At 40.9% G+C, this 20509-nt stretch overlaps 1 protein-coding gene across 6 annotated transcripts in view; it reads right to left on the bottom strand.

Moving 5' to 3' along the window:
- Nucleotides 1-909: 909 nt before the first annotated feature.
- WDR48 (WD repeat domain 48) overlaps nucleotides 910-20509 on the bottom strand; it is a 46679-nt gene continuing 27079 nt past the window's right edge. For 4 of the 6 annotated variants that reach the window (XM_065884750.1, XM_065884751.1, XM_065884747.1 and 1 more), the window contains 10 exons: nucleotides 20348-20450; nucleotides 19434-19531; nucleotides 14252-14359; nucleotides 13844-13940; nucleotides 11691-11786; nucleotides 8818-8923; nucleotides 7827-7914; nucleotides 5400-5476; nucleotides 3767-3959; nucleotides 2836-2931 (listed from right to left, as the gene is read on the bottom strand). In XM_065884750.1, the coding sequence (XP_065740822.1) occupies nucleotides 2836-2931; nucleotides 3767-3959; nucleotides 5400-5476; nucleotides 7827-7914; nucleotides 8818-8923; nucleotides 11691-11786; nucleotides 13844-13940; nucleotides 14252-14359; nucleotides 19434-19531; nucleotides 20348-20450 (1062 nt within the window). Of the gene's footprint in view, nucleotides 2932-3766; nucleotides 3960-5399; nucleotides 5477-7826; nucleotides 7915-8817; nucleotides 8924-11690; nucleotides 11787-13843; nucleotides 13941-14251; nucleotides 14360-19433; nucleotides 19532-20347; nucleotides 20451-20509 lie in introns of all 6 variants that reach the window. The other 2 variants (XM_065884745.1, XM_065884746.1) reach the window with 2 other exon arrangements.

Here is a 20509-nt window from a genome sequence, read left to right as displayed (position 1 = left end):
GCAGACTCTCAGAGCCAGTCCTCCCGACTGGAGTTCTTCACACACAGCTCCCACTCCAAGGGGAGATGAGGGGCCTGGACAAGATTGGGTAGGGGCCCTTCTGTTCTTTCCTGTAGTACAGGAGAGGGCTGTTCCCCTCACCTCCAGTGCCTTGGGAGGCTAAGACTAGGTCGAGTCTTTTGCTCTGCCTGGTTCCTGCAGGAAGAAGAGGGCTCCATCCAGGGATGGCCCCCTCATCACTTGAAGTCCTCTCCTCTTTGGCTAGAGTCCCTCACCTTCCCACAGCCCTCGCGGAGTACCATGAAAGCTGCCTCTGGCCTGGCCTTCTAGTCTCGGCCCAGTCGAAAGTCCCACCTTTACCATTTGATTTGGAATGTGTGCACTTACAGGGAATTCAGAGTTCTCTTAGGCTCATAGGACAAGGACTGTATGCTCTGGGGGGCACAGACCAAGTATATGGAGGGAGGGCCCCAAACCAGCAAACACTTCGCTTCTAGCACTGTGACTACATTTAAAAAGCAAGTCTTTGTCAAGTCTACCAGAGCAGCTGATAAGCCCACAGAACAGGGAGGCATTGTGTCCAAAGCCAGTGCTGGAGCCTGGTTCCTAGATTGTCTGGGAGCCCAGTGCAGCAATCCAGGAAGTAGAAAAGAATCACCATGGGCCTGTTCTGAGGCCAGCTTCCCTTCACTGTAGCCTGGCAGTCCGACCCAGAGTCACCCTCACCCAAGGGACCTGGTTCTTCCCTCCCTCACTTTCACACACTCCCCTCCTTACATTGGGGGATAAAATGGATAGCAATGCTAATTATTTCCACGGTAAACACAAAACCAGAAGTTTCTTCCTTTCTCTGTAATCTGCTATGAAGGAAAATGACAAGTGAAAATAAATGTGTACTACACTTTGAAATATTGTAACTAAAGCCTTTATTCTATACAACTGTGAAATACAGATTTTTACCCTTTTGGCATTGCAGACTGTCAAGATTTTCTGGAAACTATTACTGGTTTGACTGGAACAACAAAAAAAACCACAACCATGCTGGGGGTGAGATCTATGACAGGAAGGGAGCACAGCCGCCCCTCGAGGCTCGGCACTCAGGGCAGCATGGCCCAGCGAGGCCCATTCCTTCAGCCCAAGGGCCCCTCGTGCAAACACAACTGAGGGCTGGTAAATGAGTTTTTTTGTTTTGTTTTGTTTTTGCCATTAATTCACAACTATTGCTAAAAAATGTGCACCAAAAGCGCACTGTTGTATTCAACAGATAGAAAGGATTTTTAAAAACAGCCGGTTGCTCTCTGCATAAGGGAGACAGGCTCACTGGAGATGCGGCGTGTCTTTGCGCACTTCTTCAAAGTGTGGCGGCAGTGACCAGCCCACTTTCCAAAGGAGGCTGACGAGCAGTGAGGAAACCCTGCCTCTACGGTTGTGCCGGTCGGAATATCTCAGATAGTGAGGTCTGGACTCAGGCCACCAGCTGCCTCCAGCTGAACCTGTGAAGGCGTAGAAAAGAAAAAACCTTCCCCACCCCCTCCGCAGTCCCTGCTGTTGTGGGGACGGGCCATGCTGGGGAGGCAACTGGACTGGAATAAACTGCCCTCTGAAGGCACTTGTGCTTCTGGCTTCATCCAGGAGGCTTGTCTTACGTAGTTTTATGGGGGTGGACCATTGTTCTATTCCAAATACAAATGACCTTGGGGAGAATCCAAAGTATTTTTTTCTGCCAAAAGTTGAAGTATTTATCCCCAATAAGTTATATTCTGTACAAGATCCAAATGATTCTATGAAAGCTTTAGATTGTTAGAAAGAACAGTGAAAAGAAATCTGGATACAGGTACAACAACAAAAACCTGCATATAAAACTGGAAAAAACAAACATGTATACTTCCAGGATGTGAATATCAAATTAACTCACTATGATACCCTTTTACTCTGACACCATAAATATTAGGTAGCATTTAAATGAAGTTAAAATCTCATCACAGTCTTAAGTTTTGATGGTGTCACGCTGCTCACCCAGAGCAAGAACCTGTGGTGTCACCTGGCTTTGCCCATAAATTAAACGACACAGTGGAGGAAGGAGTAAGAGAGCTGCACCTCCCTGTGGCCGCCAAACAGTCCGTTCACCGTGGGGGTATCACCGCTGGGCACAGGCTGGGCGTACTCTAGGCTGGCAGTCCCAGTGCTGTGATCCAGCACCTGGAATTTCAACAGATCTTCCTACAAGAACACGTCTGAGATGCAATATTAAAAACAAGCCCAACAATAATCATTTATTATGAAATGGGCTGGCTCTCGAATTGTGCAGCAGCAAATTCCTATTAAAAGTAACTGTCTTAAATGGTGAAAACAACTTGTTTTTTTTTTAAATGACAAACTTGGAAAAAGCCTTCATAGGTACTGCATGAGTGGAATGTACTCTTAGCAAAGCTCAAGAGTGTGGGTTTGGAGTTGAAACACAGTGACAGATGTGGCCCTACCAATGTGTTTCTAACAAGTGCTAACAGATCAAGATAGGGTCCTCTGAAACAAAAGGAGGAAGCAAAGTCTGCGCTGGCCTGTCGTTAGTTCTCTGTACACCTCGCAAGACACAGTCTGCTCGGGGCTCTTCTGCTCTGGCACTCTGCCTTCCTGGGGACAGCTTAATCTACACATGGAGACTGGTTTCTATATTACATCTCGATTAGTCACTTCAATTGAAAGAGAATCTCAGTCCATACCAAATCGGCCGTTAGAAGTCTTGTTCCCGTTGGGGCTCAGTGGGCTTCCTAGCACTACTCTTGGGGCCATAGAGGAAGGTCAGTAAATGAATACCCAGGAGCGTTCGCCCACCCTTCACGTGGACTTCTGACGGTAATGGAGGGTGAGGTCACCACCACTCTTCCATATGAAGTGTTTCACTGTTCGAAGGTCCATATTTGGATCCAAAACCTGAATAGCAAAAAATGAATAATAAAAAAGGTATATCTAAGGCTTTTATCGTTAACTCTGGGACTCTCCTTGCCCATGCCTGGTGGCCTCTTCTTGCTGACACAGCTGCTTTGCAAGCAGGCACGGATCTGGGCATGGTAAGATGTGCAGCTTGTGTGGCTAGGCCAGACAGGCCATGTTCAGTCATTCCTCTGAAGAAATACCTTGAGTGCATCTTCATTTACAACATCTCCACCGATGCTCCACCCACCTCCACTTCAAATCTTAAACTAACGTGGCAGATGCTGCCCTGCAAATAAAGACGAGCGTGGGGCATCCCTGGTGGCGCAGTGGTTGAGAGTCCGCCTGCCGATGCAGGGGACACGGGTTCGTGCCCCGGTCCGGGAAGATCCCACATGCCGCAGAGCGGCTGGGCCCGTGAGCCATGGCTGCTGGGCGTGCGCGTCCGGAGCCTGTGCTCCGCAACGGGAGAGGCCACAACACTGAGAAGCCCGCGTACCGAAGAAAAAAAGAAAAAAAAAAAAAAAAAAAAAAAGACGAGCATGTATCTTTCTTGTCAGAAAAAAAAAGCCACCAGCACATCCACATTTGTCTGTGTGTGCATTTAAGTCTCCATGTCCCTTTCCTAAAAACTGCCCCAGGGATAAATGGAAGCTTTAAGGTGGGCTCTAGAGCCCTTCAGAAGGGGCCTCACAAATAGGTGGGAGAGACCCAGTGTTCCTAAAATCAAAAGCCCCCCAAAGGCAACAGACTTGGAAACTACAATCCCACCACATGATGAAATTCTGAGCACCAGCACTGGAAAAAATGGGGCTGTGTCCTCAAGTCCACTTACCTGGTCCTGGCACAAAAGTTCAATTTTCTCCTCTGCCAACACAGCAATATCCTCTTCTTTTTCCTGTTCTCCTGGTTTTTCATTATTAGAAGAGCTAGTGGTTTGAGACTCATTATCCAAGTTGATGATTTTCTCATAGACGTGTTCCATTACTTTCCGGACTTGAAGCATGTCACTAGCAGAGAGTCTATCTCTGTAAAAAGCAAGGGCAGATTGTGACATCAGGAAATCACTGGATATTATCTCTTCCATATTTCTTGGTGTTAACATTTGACAAAGATAAAACATACCAGAGAAACATAAACCAATAAATGTTCTTAGTCACTGCCGTAATCCATTTTTAGAATCGCCAATAGATTTTCTATAGTGTCCTCCCCTAAGACAGATTATGTGCAAATAAATGAGATTACATACATATCCTTAAACCTTCTATATACATAAGGAATAGCCTTCTGGGTTTTATTCCCTTAAAGACTTTCCCAGAGCATGGGCAAACTAAATGCTCATGGAAGGGAAGGCAGCCCCTGGTGCTTACCAGGCTCCGATGATATATGTGCTCATTTCTCCCAAGGCTTCCTCCTCCTATAGCCAAGCCCTTGAGTTTCAACTGCCTGTCTGATCTCCAGACCTACCAACACAACAGCTAGCTAGGCAGCTCCAGCTGGATGTCCCAAAGGCACCTCAAACTCTACATGTCCAAAACTAGATTCAGCAATTTCCTTACCCCCAAGCCTACTTCTGTATCTCTGACATCAGTTAATAATGGTCAAACCAAGTAGCTAAGGCTCATACTCTGAAAGTCATCCTGAACTTCAGTCATTAAACCTAGTTGAAGTGATATCCAGAACTTGCTTTAAAATAATCTGTGTGTGTGTGTGTGTGTGTGTGTGTGTGTAGGCAGGTGGGTTCAGTGGGAGGGAGGGCAGGTAGAGGTATAGATGAAACAAAATGTTTAGCCATATGTTGAGAATTATTTAAGCTGTGTGATGGGATAATGGGGGTTCATTCTCCTATTGTCTTTTTTTGCATATGTTTGGAAATCTAACAAAAGGTTTTAAAGTCCTACTGATTCTACTTGCTGGGATACACATCAGTGAAACCTTGAATGTTCTTTCTGACTCCCCTCCTAGCATCTCCTGGCCACCCCTCCATCCTATGCTGCAGCTACATAGGTCCTTGACAATTTCAATATCTTATGCAGGCTCCTACTTCCACATCCCTGATCGAACCATTTTCTGGACCTGGAATATCTCTCTTTTGAAGTTCTATCCATCCTTACATGTCCAGCTCAAATTCCATGTCCTTCAAGAAAGCTTTCTGGAAAGCTACAGCCAAAAATTCATTTCTTTCCCCTACACTCATCATTCCGTAAGTATCCATAAAAGCAGTTACTATACGCAGACTGTGTCCTAAACTATGAGAGACAAAATCCATGTTTTACTTATTTTGAACATCTGCAGCCGGCCACAGTAGGTACTTGGTATATGGTTAAATTATATAAACTTTCAATACTATGAAATTAGCCTTAGATCTAGTACTTGCCTCCTGTGCTATAAAAGCAACTATAAGGAATTTAAAAAAATCTCTGGCAATAAATTAGATCGAAGTATCACACGACACTCCATTTACTTACTTTTTTAAGGTTTTTGCTCCTGAAGATGCATGAGGTTGGAGGTAGAAAGGAATTTTGTTGAATTTGGGCATATTTTTCTGAAACATGAAAAGTGAAAAAAGGTAAGATAGTTTCTGTTAGCTGATAAACTAAAATGATGTCAACAGGAAAACTATCCACAAGTTATTTCACAATTAAAAGTGACTGTCTATGAAATTTATAATAAGCTATCAAATTATCTACGTCAGCCTTAGTGAAAAGGTATCAGAAAAGTATAATGTTTCATTTTGTAATAAAAGATACATAAAGACAAATTATATGCAATGTCAGTGGCAATATGAAATTGCAGCATGGATCTTCTCAATTAACAGTTCAAGGAATGAAAAGGAAACAAATTTTAATTCTTTAAGCCATACAAACCAAAATCTGAGTTCTACATTAAAATGCCCAAACAAAAAATTAAGTGTCTTGCGAGAAACCCACAACATTCACCTTTGAGCAAAACCATACGCTCTACGCTGTTGAGGCCCATTATCCAACTGAAAAGGCCAATCAAAGTCCTCCCACTTTCTTTTCCTCTGACATCAGAGTAAGGTCTGAGGCTTTAAATGAGTGGAAACTTCAGCCAACCACCTAGATGTCCACCATGAGGTAAACCACATACTTAGATGAAGGATAAAATTAATTGCTCATCTTTTCTCTGGGGATTAATCCTCTCCGAGCCTCCATATCATATCCTGTCTGGATGTCTCCTCTGAGGAATGAGCCACAGGCATAAAGTCAGCAATGCATCCAGGTGAGTTTAACACTCAAAGGAAGTTGTGGTTTATGGGGAGCTCAGATTTAGAGAAGACCACAGAATATCTATCAGGTGTCAGACCAGTTTTAAGTTCTTGGAGATATATCTGGGACAGAAAATGAATTTTCTGCAGGTTCTAGAGATTAAATCTCTTCTCATATATCTTTAGAAATATAGGTCAACAGCACATAAAAGAGTCTAGAAACAGACCCATGTGTGTATAGAAATTTAGTATATGATAAAGATAGCATTTCAAATTAGTAGCAAAAGTTTATTCAATAAATTGTGTTGGCACACTGGCTATCCATTTGGAGAAAGTTAGCATTCTACTTCACACCAAACAGAATAAATTCTAATAGATTGAAGATCTAGACACAAACCATTATCATAAACATACTAGAAGAGAATACAAGAAGAGAACATTTTTGCTACTTTGAAGTGGGAAATACCTAAGCAAGACATGAAACTCAGAGCCAAAAAGGATCTGGTCATATAAAAATTAAAACTCTTTGCCTGCCAAAAGACATCATGAACAAAGTAAAATTCAATTGAGAGGCAAGATAATAGTCAAAGGGTTAATATTGAATACGAAAAACGCCTACAAGTCAGTAAGAAAGACAAATAACCCAATAGAAAACAGTAAAGAATGCAAATAGGCAATCCACAAAAGAAGAAATAAAAATGGCCAACGTGAAAAGATGCTTAACCTCACCACAAATTAAACCAAAACCAAAAAACACATTAAAACAATGAGATAATATCTGCCTATAAAACAAAAATCTGCCTATCTTTCAGCAAAGATTATAAGTATCCAGCATTGGTGAGGATGTGCAGTACTGGGCACTCATACACTGTTGGTAAGAGTGTAAACTGGTATAGCCTTTGTGGAGGGCAATTTGGCAATATCTATCGAAATTTAAAATGTGCATACCCTTTGATCCAGCAATTCCACTTCTAGGAATTTATCCTAAAAAGTACACAAAGATATATGTACAAGGATGTTCACTGAAGCATTGTTTGTAATAGAAAACACTGGGTACAACCTAAATGTCCATTTATAGGGACTGGCTAAATAGATCTTGGTACATTTATACAATGGAATACCTTGCAGTCATTAAAAGGAATGATCCATATACAGACATGAAAAAATGTCCAAGATATATTTTTAAGAGAGAAGAGAAAAAAAAAACAAACAAAAAAATCAAGTTGCAGAACAGTATATATAGTAGGAGATTTTGTGCAAAATAAAATCTATACACACACACATATATACACAAATAATATATGCTTGTGTACGCATAGAAAAAACTACTGAAGGCTATGCATTAAACTATTAATATTTACTACCTCTGGGAAGAAGAATAGGGAGTGAATAAAAGAGAAACAGTGATTGGGAAAGGGATGGGAATTTCACCTTATTTATTATTTTCTTTGATAAGCATGTATTATTTATATAATTTAAAGACATAAAGAGATATATAAATAATTATTAATACTTCTTCTGAAACTTTGGAACTGCAGGGAAGCAGAAGAGGATTCCACTTGGTAGTGTAGTTTTAATTAAAGATTACACAGTCTAAAGTAGTTCTTAATTGTCTTCATGATTTGGAAAAAAATAAAAGGGCAAAATGGGAATGGAGGATACTTACATCCACAGTGATGTCAATTACCCATTGTGGCACTGTCTCATTCAGAAGCATGGACTCAGTCTCACCCCCAGAGTCTCGGCAGAGCAGCCTAAACATAATCCAACAGGTAGTAAGTGACAAAACAAGCACAGATCCCCAAATCATTGTCAATAAACGTTAGGGGGAGGGACTGTTACAGAGTTCATTTAAGGATAACCCTCACTTGACAGCTGAGGAAATAAAGTGAAGGCAGGCAGAATGACTCACTCTGCTAAGAGGGAGAGCAAGCCCTAGAACTCAGGCCCCCAGATTTTGAGGCCAGACATATACTACAGCTGCCTGATTCCCTGGGTGAGGATAGGAACCTGGGTATAGGCAAAGCACTTGAGAAAGGTCGTCTGCCAGTGCTATAGAGTGTGGCACTCCACACACAATGGGGGTCAGGTTTATCTTTGGTAACCACACTCTCAGGAAACCATCATAAAGGAAGAAAATTCTGCCCTCAAGGGCAAGACAAACATTTTTCTTACTTCTGGCCCTACAGAAGACTCTAGTAGGCTTTCCCCCATGACTCTCCCTGGGCCTTGGCTGGCAACTTGGAGATGAAGCCAGTCTAGCTCTTGTGTGCAGGGCCTCATGAAGGACTGCCTCACGCCTCAGGTTGGGCCACTGTTGGGCACAACAGTTCCCAAGAGCAGCCCAGTCCATCTCCCCTGGCCAAGCCTGAGGGAAGTTATCTACTCTGATGCTGACCTGTGGGCAGACACTTCCGGTGATGGTTTCCTGCAGAAACCACTAAGAAGCTGCCTCAAGGCAAGCTATCAACCTCATTTGAACACTAGAGGCTCAGCTCACAATTAGAATGGGGTCTAATAGCACCAGACACTTAACTATGTCATGGAGATGAAGAAGCTTCCAAACCCCTGACACCCCTAGAAGTTAAAAATAAACATGTGCTTGAATGAATACTTCTTGGCAAACAGGATGCCCTCTTAGCCCTTCTTACCCATACCTGAACAAGGTGCGACCTCCAGCTTCACCAAAGATCACAGGAGTGTGTGGGGGCACCTGGAAATAGCCATTTCCCTTCTGTACTCGGTTCTCCTGCTCCCCATTTACTAGGAAAAGGTACAGATGGTGTCAGGATCCAGAGTTAGTGCTAAAAACACAGACTCTAAACATTTCATTTCCACAGAGCCCAACCATTGCAAGATTTTTTAAGTCAAAATCCTGTACGTCAGTCAGAGACAAAAATAAAGGTAAAAAAACAGTTAAGGGCTTCCCTGGTGGCGCAGTGGTTGAGAGTCTGCCTGCCGATGCAGGGGACGCGGGTTCGTGCCCCGGTCCGGGAAGATCCCACATGCCGCGGAGCGGCTGGGCCCGTGAGCCATGGCCGCTGAGCCTGCGCGTCCGGAGCCTGTGCTCCGCAACGGGAGAGGCCACAACGGTGAGAGGCCCGTGTAACGCATAAAAAAAAAAAAAAAAAAAAAAAAAAAAAAAAAAAAACAGTTAAATTCTTGAAAATAAGAAATATGGCAACTTGGGATGTACCTCATGAGAAATGACTACATTTTAGAGGATTTTAACAGAAGAGATTAATGTCTGAGATTTGAGACAAAAACATAACCGTCTATTTCAGCCACAGGTAAGTACAGGACAGCCTCTTTATAAACGATGATCTCTTTTTTTGTTGTGGGGACAGGATGGGGCCGGTAAAATGCTGAGCTCAGAAAAATTTCTGTCAGAAAAAACTTCATGGTTAACGGTAGTCACAACTAATGGCAGAGGTAACAGTGAAAAACAAAACCTCAAAGAGGTAATAATCTCATTTTTACTGCTCTCTGCAGACTTCATTTCACTCTGCTTTCTTTGTAATCTTTTGAACGGAGTGCCGTCGACCCCCACTCAAGTGCCAGCTTGTACAAAAACACTTCCCTGACGCATCTGGAAGCAGTCTTGCCCTCTGCAACCTTACAGCACTCTCAGAACCTCTCTCACAGAACCTAATCTCTGATCTCATAATGCTGATGTAAGCGGCCCTTTGCCCAACCAGAATGCCAGTCCCTGAAGGGTAGGGTCCATGCCCATTTATCTTTATTACCCCCACCTGCAACACAATACAGGCCTCAGAATACTTGAGCTGCTCCCTAAGTATAATCTAAGCAGCTCTCGAGTATCCACTGAGCATGGTGCAGGTGTAGCAGAAGATTACCAGACACGTAGAGTGTGCAGTGTCCTGAGCTCTGGCTGGGTCCTGCCCTGCCTTTACTATGCCAGTTTGATTTTAAGGATGATTTGGGGTTTCCTGTGACTTTTTCTTTATACCCCCAACCAAAGCCTGGATCCAGGAGGTGCTGATTGTGCCACTGTTTTGTTTTTTTGATCTTTTTTTTTGAATTTTGTTTTATTTTATTTTTATACAGCAGGTTCTTATTAGTCATCTGTTTTATACATATTAGCGAATATACGTCAATCCCAATCCCCCAATTCATCACACCACCCCTACTCTGTGCCACTGTTTTTTGTTTTGTTTTTAAAGATTTTTTTTGATTTTTTTAAAGTCTTTATTGAATTTGTTACAGTATTGCTTCTGCTGCTTTATGTTTTGGTTTTTTGGCTGTGAGGCATGTGGGATATTAGGTCCCCGACCAGGGACTGAACCCGCAACCCCTGCATTGGAAGGCAAAGTCTTAACCACTGGACCACCAGGGAAGTCCCTGTACCACTGTTTTTTCATTACTTAATATGTATTATTGCTACTTGGGCCTCTGAGGGCACCCTGTCATGTTACAGATGGAGAAAGACAAGCCAAGAACAGGAAATGACATGCCCATAACTACATGGCTGATAAATGGCAGAGCCTATACCAGAACCTAGCTTGCTCAACCCTCTGTGAAGAGAAATTTCCACTGAATTTCTCTGGCTCACAGCCCACTGTACAATTCTAAAGGGGAATAAAGTGGGCCAGGTGACAAAAGAAATGACATCACGGGTGGGGTCAGTGCCCTCTCTATGACAGGGAAATCAGGAGACTGGCTTTCAGAGAAAGAGGTATGTCATCCTTGCAAAACAGATTTAAACTCCAAAAATCATTCTGGATGAATCAGTCAGCCAGAACAAAGTCTCTGGCAGGAGGTCCTCATCACTGGTGACCACCGTAAGTGGGCAATCTTCAGAGAATCTTCAGCAGATAAGTCCTCAGTGGGTGGGACTTAAGGTTACATATGAGTTGTGAAATTTTAAGATTTCTTTTCCCCTTTCTTTAATGAAACTGAGCCAAATTCTCCTCTGCTTCCCAGAGAAAGTTACTGCCGCTGCCTGTGGCACACAAAGCTTTTCAATGCCCTCAATGACATTAATTCTTTACACATACTCATTCACTTAACCTGACACTTCTGAGTTGGGATTTGAATTTTTGAGCCAAGATCAGGTAGATCATCAGACTAGGTAATATCTACATTTCAAGCCAATGTGAAGTTTGACTACACAAGGACAAACCTGGCTTTTTGATGTTAATTAGCGAGCACTGGAGGTAAATCTAGCCGGTCCATGGATACCCTAAGAAATATCTTTGGAATAACCCTGCTAAGCTGCCTACGTTTAAGGACAAAGGTCATTTGAATACACAGGGTTTATTCTATATATCTTGTGTATAGAATCTCACTGATTAAAAGCTCTCTTGGAATCTCAGTTAAGACTGGATGGATGTTCTCTAGGATGTGGAAGGGAGGGCAGTAAATTGGGCACATCACATATATTTATTATGTCACACTTTAGCAAATGCTTAATTTTTTTAAGAAAACATTCTCAGGATAACACACAATCTAAGTATCCTTAACTTCTGAGTAAAATTTAAATCAATTATCCTGATATAAAAACACGAACCATGGTTTACTTCATTTTCTTCTTCATCTATTGGATTCACATGCGTCCTAGGCCAATATTCTAGGAGGGCCTGGAGTAAAAGTCCTCCTAAGTTCACTGCAAAAGAGTTAATATAAAAAAGAAATGGAAAAGAGAATCATTAGCTTTAACCTAAAAATAGAGGGAAAGAAGTAAAAATTACAAGTTTCCACAAACTGATGTTACATTCTTAACCCAATGCCAAGGATGTTTAAAAGCAAGATTTAGAGATATCACGAAGTCTATTAAAATTTTATCTTAGAATGTTTAAAGCTGTGATAATATGGAGCAAACACATACTCTATTTGGTTGTTCAGATACAGCCATTCTTTAAAAATGAACAAACAAAAACAGCAACTGTAGTCTTTAAAGGGCTATTTCCATACAAAGCCAATACACTATATTTATATATATCAGGTATTTCTACATGCTACATTCATAATCAACAAAATATAATAGACTCTTGTGAAGATGAGTCTCTTCTCAACATACACAAGAATTAACTCAATATGGATTAAAGACTTGATGTAAGACCTGAAACCATAAAACTCCTAGAAGAAAACACAGGCAGTAAGCTCACTGACAATGATCTTGGCAATGATTTTTTTGGATCTGACACCAAAAGCAAGGGCAATGAAGGCAAAAATAAACAAGTGGGACTACATCAAACTAAAAAGCTTCTGCAGAGCAAAGAAAATCATCAACAAAATGAAAAGGCAACCTAGTGAATGGGAGAAAATATTTGCAAATCATGTATCTGAAAGGGGTTAATATCCAAAATATATAAAAAATTCGTACAACTCAATAGCAAAAGAACTGAACAATCTGATTAAAAAATGGGTAGAAGATCTGAATAGACATTTTTCCAAAGAAGACACACAGTCAACAGGTACATGAAAAGATGCTCAACATCATTAATCACCAGGGAAATGCAAATCAAAACCACAATGACGTATCACCTCACACCTGTCAGAGTGGCTATTATCAAAAAGACCACAAGTAACAAATGTTTGAGAGTACGTGGAGAAACAGGAATCCTTGTACACTACTGATGGGAATGTAAATTGGTGAAGCCACTGTGGACAACAGTACAGCAGTTCCTCAAAAATAAAACTATTATATCTAGTAATTCCACTTCTGACTATTTATCCAAAGAAAAGGAAACCACTAATTCAAAAAGATATATGCACCCCCATGTTCACTGCAGCACTATTTGCAATAGCCAAGATATTAGAAACAACCTCATTGTCCACTAATGGATGAACGGGTAAAGAAAATGTGATACATACACACACACACAGAAATATTATTCAGTCATAAAAAAGAATGAAGTCTTGCGATTTGCGACAACAAGGATGAACCGTGAAGGCATTATGGTTAAGTGAAATATGTCAGACACAGAAAGACAAATACCACTTATATGTGGAATCTAAAAACAAAAAAGCCAAAAAACAAAGCTCACAGATACAGAGAACAGATTGATGGTTGCCAGATATGGGGAGTAATGGAATGGGTAAAATGGGTGAAGGGGGTCAAAAGGTACAATCTTCCAGTTATAAAATAAATAAGTCATGGGGCTGTAATATACAGCGTGGCAACTGTAGTTACTAATACTGTATTGCATATTTGAAAGGTGCTAAGAGAGTAGGATCCTAAAAATTCTCATTTAGAAAAAAAAATTTTCTGTGTATGGTGATGGATGTTAACTAGACTTATTGTAGTGATTATTTTACAATATATACAACTATTGAATCATTATATTGTACATCTGAAACTAATACATTATATGTCAATTATACTTCAATAATTTTTTTTTAATTGGGGGGGGAAAAACTGTTTCCTAGATTCACTTTCCTAACCTAACAGACTTCCCACATGGTTTAAGGGTAGAGAGTGTGCTGCATGTTTAATTGTTAAAGCTAAGCCATAGATTGTGAGAAAAATCAAGACCCCCAAAACATTTAAAATGAATAGTATTTTCCATTTCCATATGAGAGAATATACAGGTTTCTTGAAAAATGATTTTTGAAAAACCCAAATATTGTTTAAAAAAAAAAGATGAGCACATAAAAAAACAGCACAGATCCACCTTCTCTTTTGGAAGGAGAAAGGGAAAGAAGGACACTTAAACTCACGTTTTGGATCTGACCCGTCAGGGCTGCTAAAGCCAGCATCTTTTGCAGAAACCCAAGCAGCAAAACAGTCACTCTCATCCAAAGTAATTGTCAACATCTGTCAAAAGAAAAAAATTGTTAGTGACATTCCATGTGAATACATTCTCCAAATAAGGCTCTAAACCATTACTTATTTGTACTATTTAACTGAAGTGCTAAGCCACAGAGTCAGAACCAAAATGTGTTTCTGGGTGATTCAATGCAACTACAATTTAATATACTGGCATATGAAAAGGCATTTAAACTGCATAAAATTTTTTCCTTTCATACATAAAAACACAGGACTCCATAACTAATAATACTTAATTTTGAGCTATATTAGAAATTTTCAACTATCCCAAATCGCACAAATATCAATTGCTAACTTACCCCTGTTTTTAAGTCTACTGAGAACCAATTTGGTACATATACCATCTTAAATCTTTTCTTAATTTCATCTTCAAAATCCACTTTGCCCAGATCTTCAACTTTACATGCCTATACATCAAAAATAAAGTATGATAATTATCAATGTTAAGTGGTCAACTGATTTGATTCTGACTTAGCTACTCAAAATTTTACACATTTGCCTAAATATAATGGAGTCTTAAATACATTCCAAAAAGAACATGGTCAAATATTTTTATCTTAAAGCATTTACCTTTAAGTAACTACGTCCTATTAAAATTTTAAATTAAAAAACCACAAACTGTTCTTTTTTGGGAAACTGTAACCTAATTTTGCTCATACTGATATAGTATACCACCACACTTATCAGGAAGCAATGTCAAATGAAGCAAAAAAAATCTTCAAGGAACAAATAACAGTTTATAAGCACTTTAGGAGAATTGTGAAGCTATCAATACCTTCAGACAACAGCTATAATATAGGCAGCAATTTTAAGTTTCTCTTTCTTGACCATTACAATCCTTTTTATTCATTCCCTAAATATCTATGCTCCCCAAAAGTATGTCCTGAACTTCCCCTCGTGCCATGGAGCATTTCCAATCACAGTTCATCTCAATCCTGAACAATATCACAGAACGTTCCCTCTACCTATTCTTCCTAACAGCAAACTGGCTCTTTCCTGAGGGTCCCATCTCATCAGCTGTCTTCTCAAAGGGTGACTCTGCATCATCTCCTACATCCCATAACTCTCTAATGGCATACAGAGACCATCATTCCACCATCACTATGTAAAAACTCCTATTTCTTTGAGCCCATATCATTTAGCTGCAGTAAACCGTACCCCTTTTCCTCACAGCCATCTAGCAACCTCTGTGCTCACTCTCCCTCATCTCCCTCATTCAATGGCAACTTGAGCCTGGCATAATGTCTTAAAACCCATCTTGAGATCTTGCTTGCATCCTGGACAATATGAACATCCACATGGACAACACACAGGACAAGATGGCCTCTCAAATCCTTGACAGTATTCCCACTATAAACATACAGTCATTAATGCTACCTGGAACTTGTTTCCAAAGTCAGTCCTCCACAACATCTTTGTCAAATCTCTACTCTCCTCATACCCCTGACCTTGCTGCCACCACCTCCCTCACTACCCCCAGCACATGACTCTGACCTCTACTTCTCAAAAAAAGAGAAGCCTTGACAGAATCCTCTTAACTTTCTGCTACTGTTCTTCCTGGTGCAAGGAAAAAGGTGCCCCTCCTTTCTGTGCTCTGGATCCCCTCACCTCTTGCTTCTTGGGGACCTTGTACCATCATTTACCTTCTCATGTGTCTATGGGCTTCTCCCCATGAACAGTGAACCACGATCAAATTTCTCCCATCTTAAAAATGCCTAAACACCAAAACAAAACCTTCCCTTGCTTGACCTTCTCATGCCTAAATCTTCTCCAGCTATTGCCTTTCCTGCCCATCTCACCAAAGTCAAATTTCATCTAAGATTGTCTCCCCTCAAATTCTGTTTCTTCACCTCCCAAACACTATTCAACCCACTCTATCTGGCTTTTGCCCTTAGATCTCCCTAGAAACTGCTCTCCCCAGACACCATCCTCTTTATTGGCTAGATCCATGTGCACGTTCCATTCCACCGTCTCACACAAACTCTCAGCAGGCCAATGCAGCTAACCACAAGCTCCTTTCTGAAATGCTTAATTAGTCCTTGAGCTCTTCGTTTTCTTACCCCTTTTTATTACACACCTTTGTGGCTTCCTCTTTTTCTAAAAATTCTTAAAAGGGAGATGACTTGATTTCTTCTATTTTCAGTATAGATGTATCCCTTAGGAACTCTGACCTTTCTCATGGCTCCAATTATAATCCACAGCTGAAGACGGCTGAACCGATTTCTCCAGCCCAGTTCTTTCATTTGTGCATTAGGTTGTATAGCTCTCTGCCCAGCAAACACCTCTACCCAGATATCTCACATAAATCCAAATCTGTTGTCTTTCTCACCATGTCCCTTTCGCCCAACAATGCTTTCTCCTCTTACGTTCCCTGTATCACTTCCACTCAACAAACTAATCCTGAAACCTAGGACTAATCTCTGCTCCTTCCTTTTCTTGATACTCCCTTTTATTCAAGCATCACTCTTATCTATAGGCCTAAATCTCTTTCTAATCATTCTGTTTTTTTCCCCTTGTTCCCACCCCACTCTAGAGGAATATCCAATATTTCGCCTGTATTAGTACAACAGCCTCCTAACTATTATGTGTCAGTCACTACAGTAAATACTCCTCAAACATCCCCTTAACATTACCAAGAAATATGGACCATCCAGATTTTAGGAATAAAGACAAAGGTAAGCATATTCTGGAGATCACTTGGCTAGTAGCTGGCAGAGCCAAGGTCAGAATGCAGCTCTAACTCTGAGCCTATGGTCCTAAATACTCCTGACTTCCATATTTCTGTATAATGCCATGTCTATTTTGCCTGATCACTTGATCTTAAAACCTCAAGGTCTAGTGTCTGGATATGGGAAGCTGCCAGGGACACAAAAATGCCAATGATGGTGCATGCCAGCTGAGCGCCCCATCTAAGCAGAACTACCTCCCATTCAGACAAAAGGACTCTACTCAGTCTTCAGCTAATTAGACCAAGAGAGGACATCAGACTCATAGGCAGAAAATCAAAGAGGAACTGGCTCGATTTGACTTTGTTAGATATTCTGGAGAACGTCAGATGCTGTGCAGCATGAGGTAAAGCCTAGCCACAGGGCAGAGCTAGGGCCACATTAGTGGTGAAGCAGCCAAATTCCTACTGATGAGGTCCTTTAGAGCTACTCTGGATCCTCTCCGTCTTCACAGAACCCCTCTCTGAAACAAACGTGAGTTTCTGGTCCCCTGACAAGCACATCTCTACTGTAGGAAAAAAACCAATTGGAATTTTTGGAGCCTACTGCAATTAAATTTTCCACTCAACTAAGGTCTCTTGTTCTGAAGCCATGCTCACCAAGCAACTGTTCTGTAATGTGATTTCCCACACAGCTGCGCTACAGGGAGGAGATGTGTTAGTTAGGCCAAGGTTTCCATTCAGAGACAGTCCCCTTTTCCGAGAAAGAAATGTGTTTATTCTTTGGATCCAGAAGTTAACTTAAGTGAACCTCTGTTCCTTATAACCAGGAACCTAAACAAAATACCAGATCTTTTCAATTCTTCCTTTAAAATATACCCAACATCTGTCTCTCCTTTTATTTTTGGATCAAATCGTCTTATTGAGGGACTCCAGGGGAGGGTGGAAGGCTTGGAGGACAATGAGATCTGATGTCTTCGGTCTGGCCAGGATCTCTCCAAGGCTTCACAGTGGCCAAAACTCATCCATCTCTTTCTTTAGATCCTCAAGTCATTATGCTTAAGACAACTGACTTCCTGACTTCCAGCTTCTTTCCCATGATACGTACTGCTACTGCTCTGAACATAGGGTTCTCCTGCTCTAAAATCATCTATGATTAAGAATCTTTAGGAAGTACCAAAGAAAGGCCAAGCCTGGAGCCTGAAATTCATGACTTTTTGGTAAATGACGTGAATCTCATCTTTCATCCTTACACACCCCTACTACTCTTATACTTACTCTGGTCTCCAGCTATACAAAACTGTTCACCTGGCCCTGAATAAGTATGTTTTGATTACCTTCCTCTTGTGCCTTTGCCATTCACTCCCTCTTCCTAAAATGCCCTCCCATAATCCATCTGCTGGAATCCTTTAAGGCCCTGTTCAAATGATTTCTCCACTGTGAGGTTCTCCTGATTTCTCCAGTTGTAAGTAATCACCTTTGTCCATAAGCTATCTTGTGCTCTGTTGTCCCTCCTACAAAAAGGGATCATGAAATATACTTTTTCATCATTTGTGACCCTCAGCACAGTTCTGTGCACACAGTATTCATTCATTCCAGAATTTTTTTGTTTTTTTGTGGTATGCGTACCTCTTACTGTTGTGGCCTCTCCTGTTGTGGAGCACAGGCTCCGGACGCGCGTGCAGGCTCAGCGGCCATGGCTTACAGGCCTAGCCACTCCGCGGCATGTGGGATCTTCCCAGACCAGGGCATGAACCTGTGTCCCCTGCATCGGCAGGCGGACTCTCAACCACTGCGCCACCAGAGAAGCCCCAGAAATATTTTTTGAACAAATATAACAACAACACTAAGAAGGAACATTTGTCAGGATTCTAAAAGCAAACTTTTCAATCTGTCTATAAATTCTTCAGTGCTATTTATAATGTGGTTGAACAGCTTAATACATCTCAATTATCCAAGGAGTCACTGTAACATGACCCAAAGTAGTAACTGCTGCTCACAGTGATGGCTATAAATCCTAAGAAATGGCCAAACTTATTTTGTGTACTCTAGTGGTTCTCAACCCAGGGTGATTTTGCATCCTTCTTCTTCCTTCCTCCTCCTAAACATTTGGCAATATCTAGAGACAGTTTTGGTTGTTATAACTGAAGTGGGGGATAGGGATGAAGGTGGTTACTGGCATCTACTGGGTAGAGGCTAAGGGGTGCTCCTAAACATCCTACAATGCATAGGACAGATCCTACCCCGCACCCCCCCCCCGCCCCCCTGACAAAACGTCAACAGTTTCAAGGATGAGGAACTCTGTTGTTTTCATTTTAAGGGAAGGCAGCACAACACAGTTTGTAATACACTAAACAGAGAAAACGGTTCCATTCAAATTCTGGGTACTTAAAAAGATAAACTATGGGGCTTCCCTGGTGGCACAGTGGTTGAGAGTCCGCCTGCCGATGCAGGGGACACGGGTTCGTGTCCCGGTCCGGGAAGATCCCACATGCCACGGAGCAGCTGGGCCCACGAGCCATGGCCGCTGAGCCTGCGCATCCGGAGCCTGTGCTCCGCAACGGGAGAGGCCACAACAGTGAGAGGCCCACGTACCCCTAAAAAAAAAAGATAAACTATGGCCTTATCTAATATTCACATAAGAATATAAATATCCACCCCAAAATAAGGCTGCAATTAAATCTTTATTTATATGATAATTATCTTGGTTATTTGATACACACACACATGTAACACATATACACATACAGACTACAATAAAAAATAAAGGGATACATAACCCAATAACCTATATTTAATTACAAAAAGATACTTACCTTTAATACATCCCAATATGCCACATTATTATTGGTATCTTTGGTTAATATATGTCTCTTATCATTAAGAATGTGACACTGAATAATACTAGCACCCCCTAAAGGAAACAAATCCACACAATTAGGAAAACAATCCTACATTTAAATTCACAGTACAGCAATAATGTTAACTGGCATGTATTGTAACAGAATGTAAATCATACTAGCCCCCAGAAAGGAGAAGGTAAATCAGAATACCATATAATTATACCTAAGGCAATGTAAGGCTAACCAAAGAAAAACTGTCTGATTTTAATAACAGATTAAAAGACTCTCCATTCACTTCAAGGGTCTACTAGTGGAAAATTATTAAGAACAAACCCCTTAATAATTTTTTTACCCACTAGGAAAAGTCCACATGATGTAAGGAAATCTCTGAATTAGTCCTATCTCTCATTAACTTTTGTTTCCTATCTTCCTTTTCCTGAATGGACATTCTATCCTAAAGGTCACAGCGTGGACATCTAACTATAGATAAACACACCATTCAATACTCTTAATCCCCTTGAAGTCAGAGCTGTCAGTTGCAGTTGTAGCATGCAGAATTCAGGGGCCAGATCTGACCATTCTGGCTTGTGCCAAAAGACAACATTAAATCTTATATCTTTTACAAAGCGGTTGCTGGCTTTACCAAGACCATGATTATTCTAATGCTGGGCAAAAAGATTAACTCAAGAAAGCTCAATTTTTAAAGTCACTAAAAAGCATTTAAAAAATATTTTTCTTCTATTAAAAACAAACCAATATACTATTAGTCTTTTGTTGACATCAGGATTACATTTAAAGGAAGGTCATCTTCTTTATTTTTGTCAATTTCTTCGCAAGTATAATTAACTTCAGTAAAACGGACAATACCTTCCAATATCCTTACTTACCTTTAATAACCTGGTCGGGTTGTGTACAAAGGGGTGTTATAGGATTTGTACAGTCATTGTCATAATCTCCAGAGGCTCTAAAATTATGAATTCCTTTCAATGTCTAAAGGAACAAAATTCATTATTTAATCATTTTATGCCAATTAGTTTAAAGTGGCAAGA

The sequence above is a fragment of the Phocoena phocoena genome, chromosome 10 (genome assembly GCF_963924675.1).
Source record: "Phocoena phocoena chromosome 10, mPhoPho1.1, whole genome shotgun sequence".
Taxonomy (NCBI): Eukaryota; Metazoa; Chordata; class Mammalia; order Artiodactyla; family Phocoenidae; genus Phocoena; species Phocoena phocoena.
Note: the sequence above shows the minus strand (reverse complement) of the source record. Positions and strands in the feature narration are given on the sequence as shown.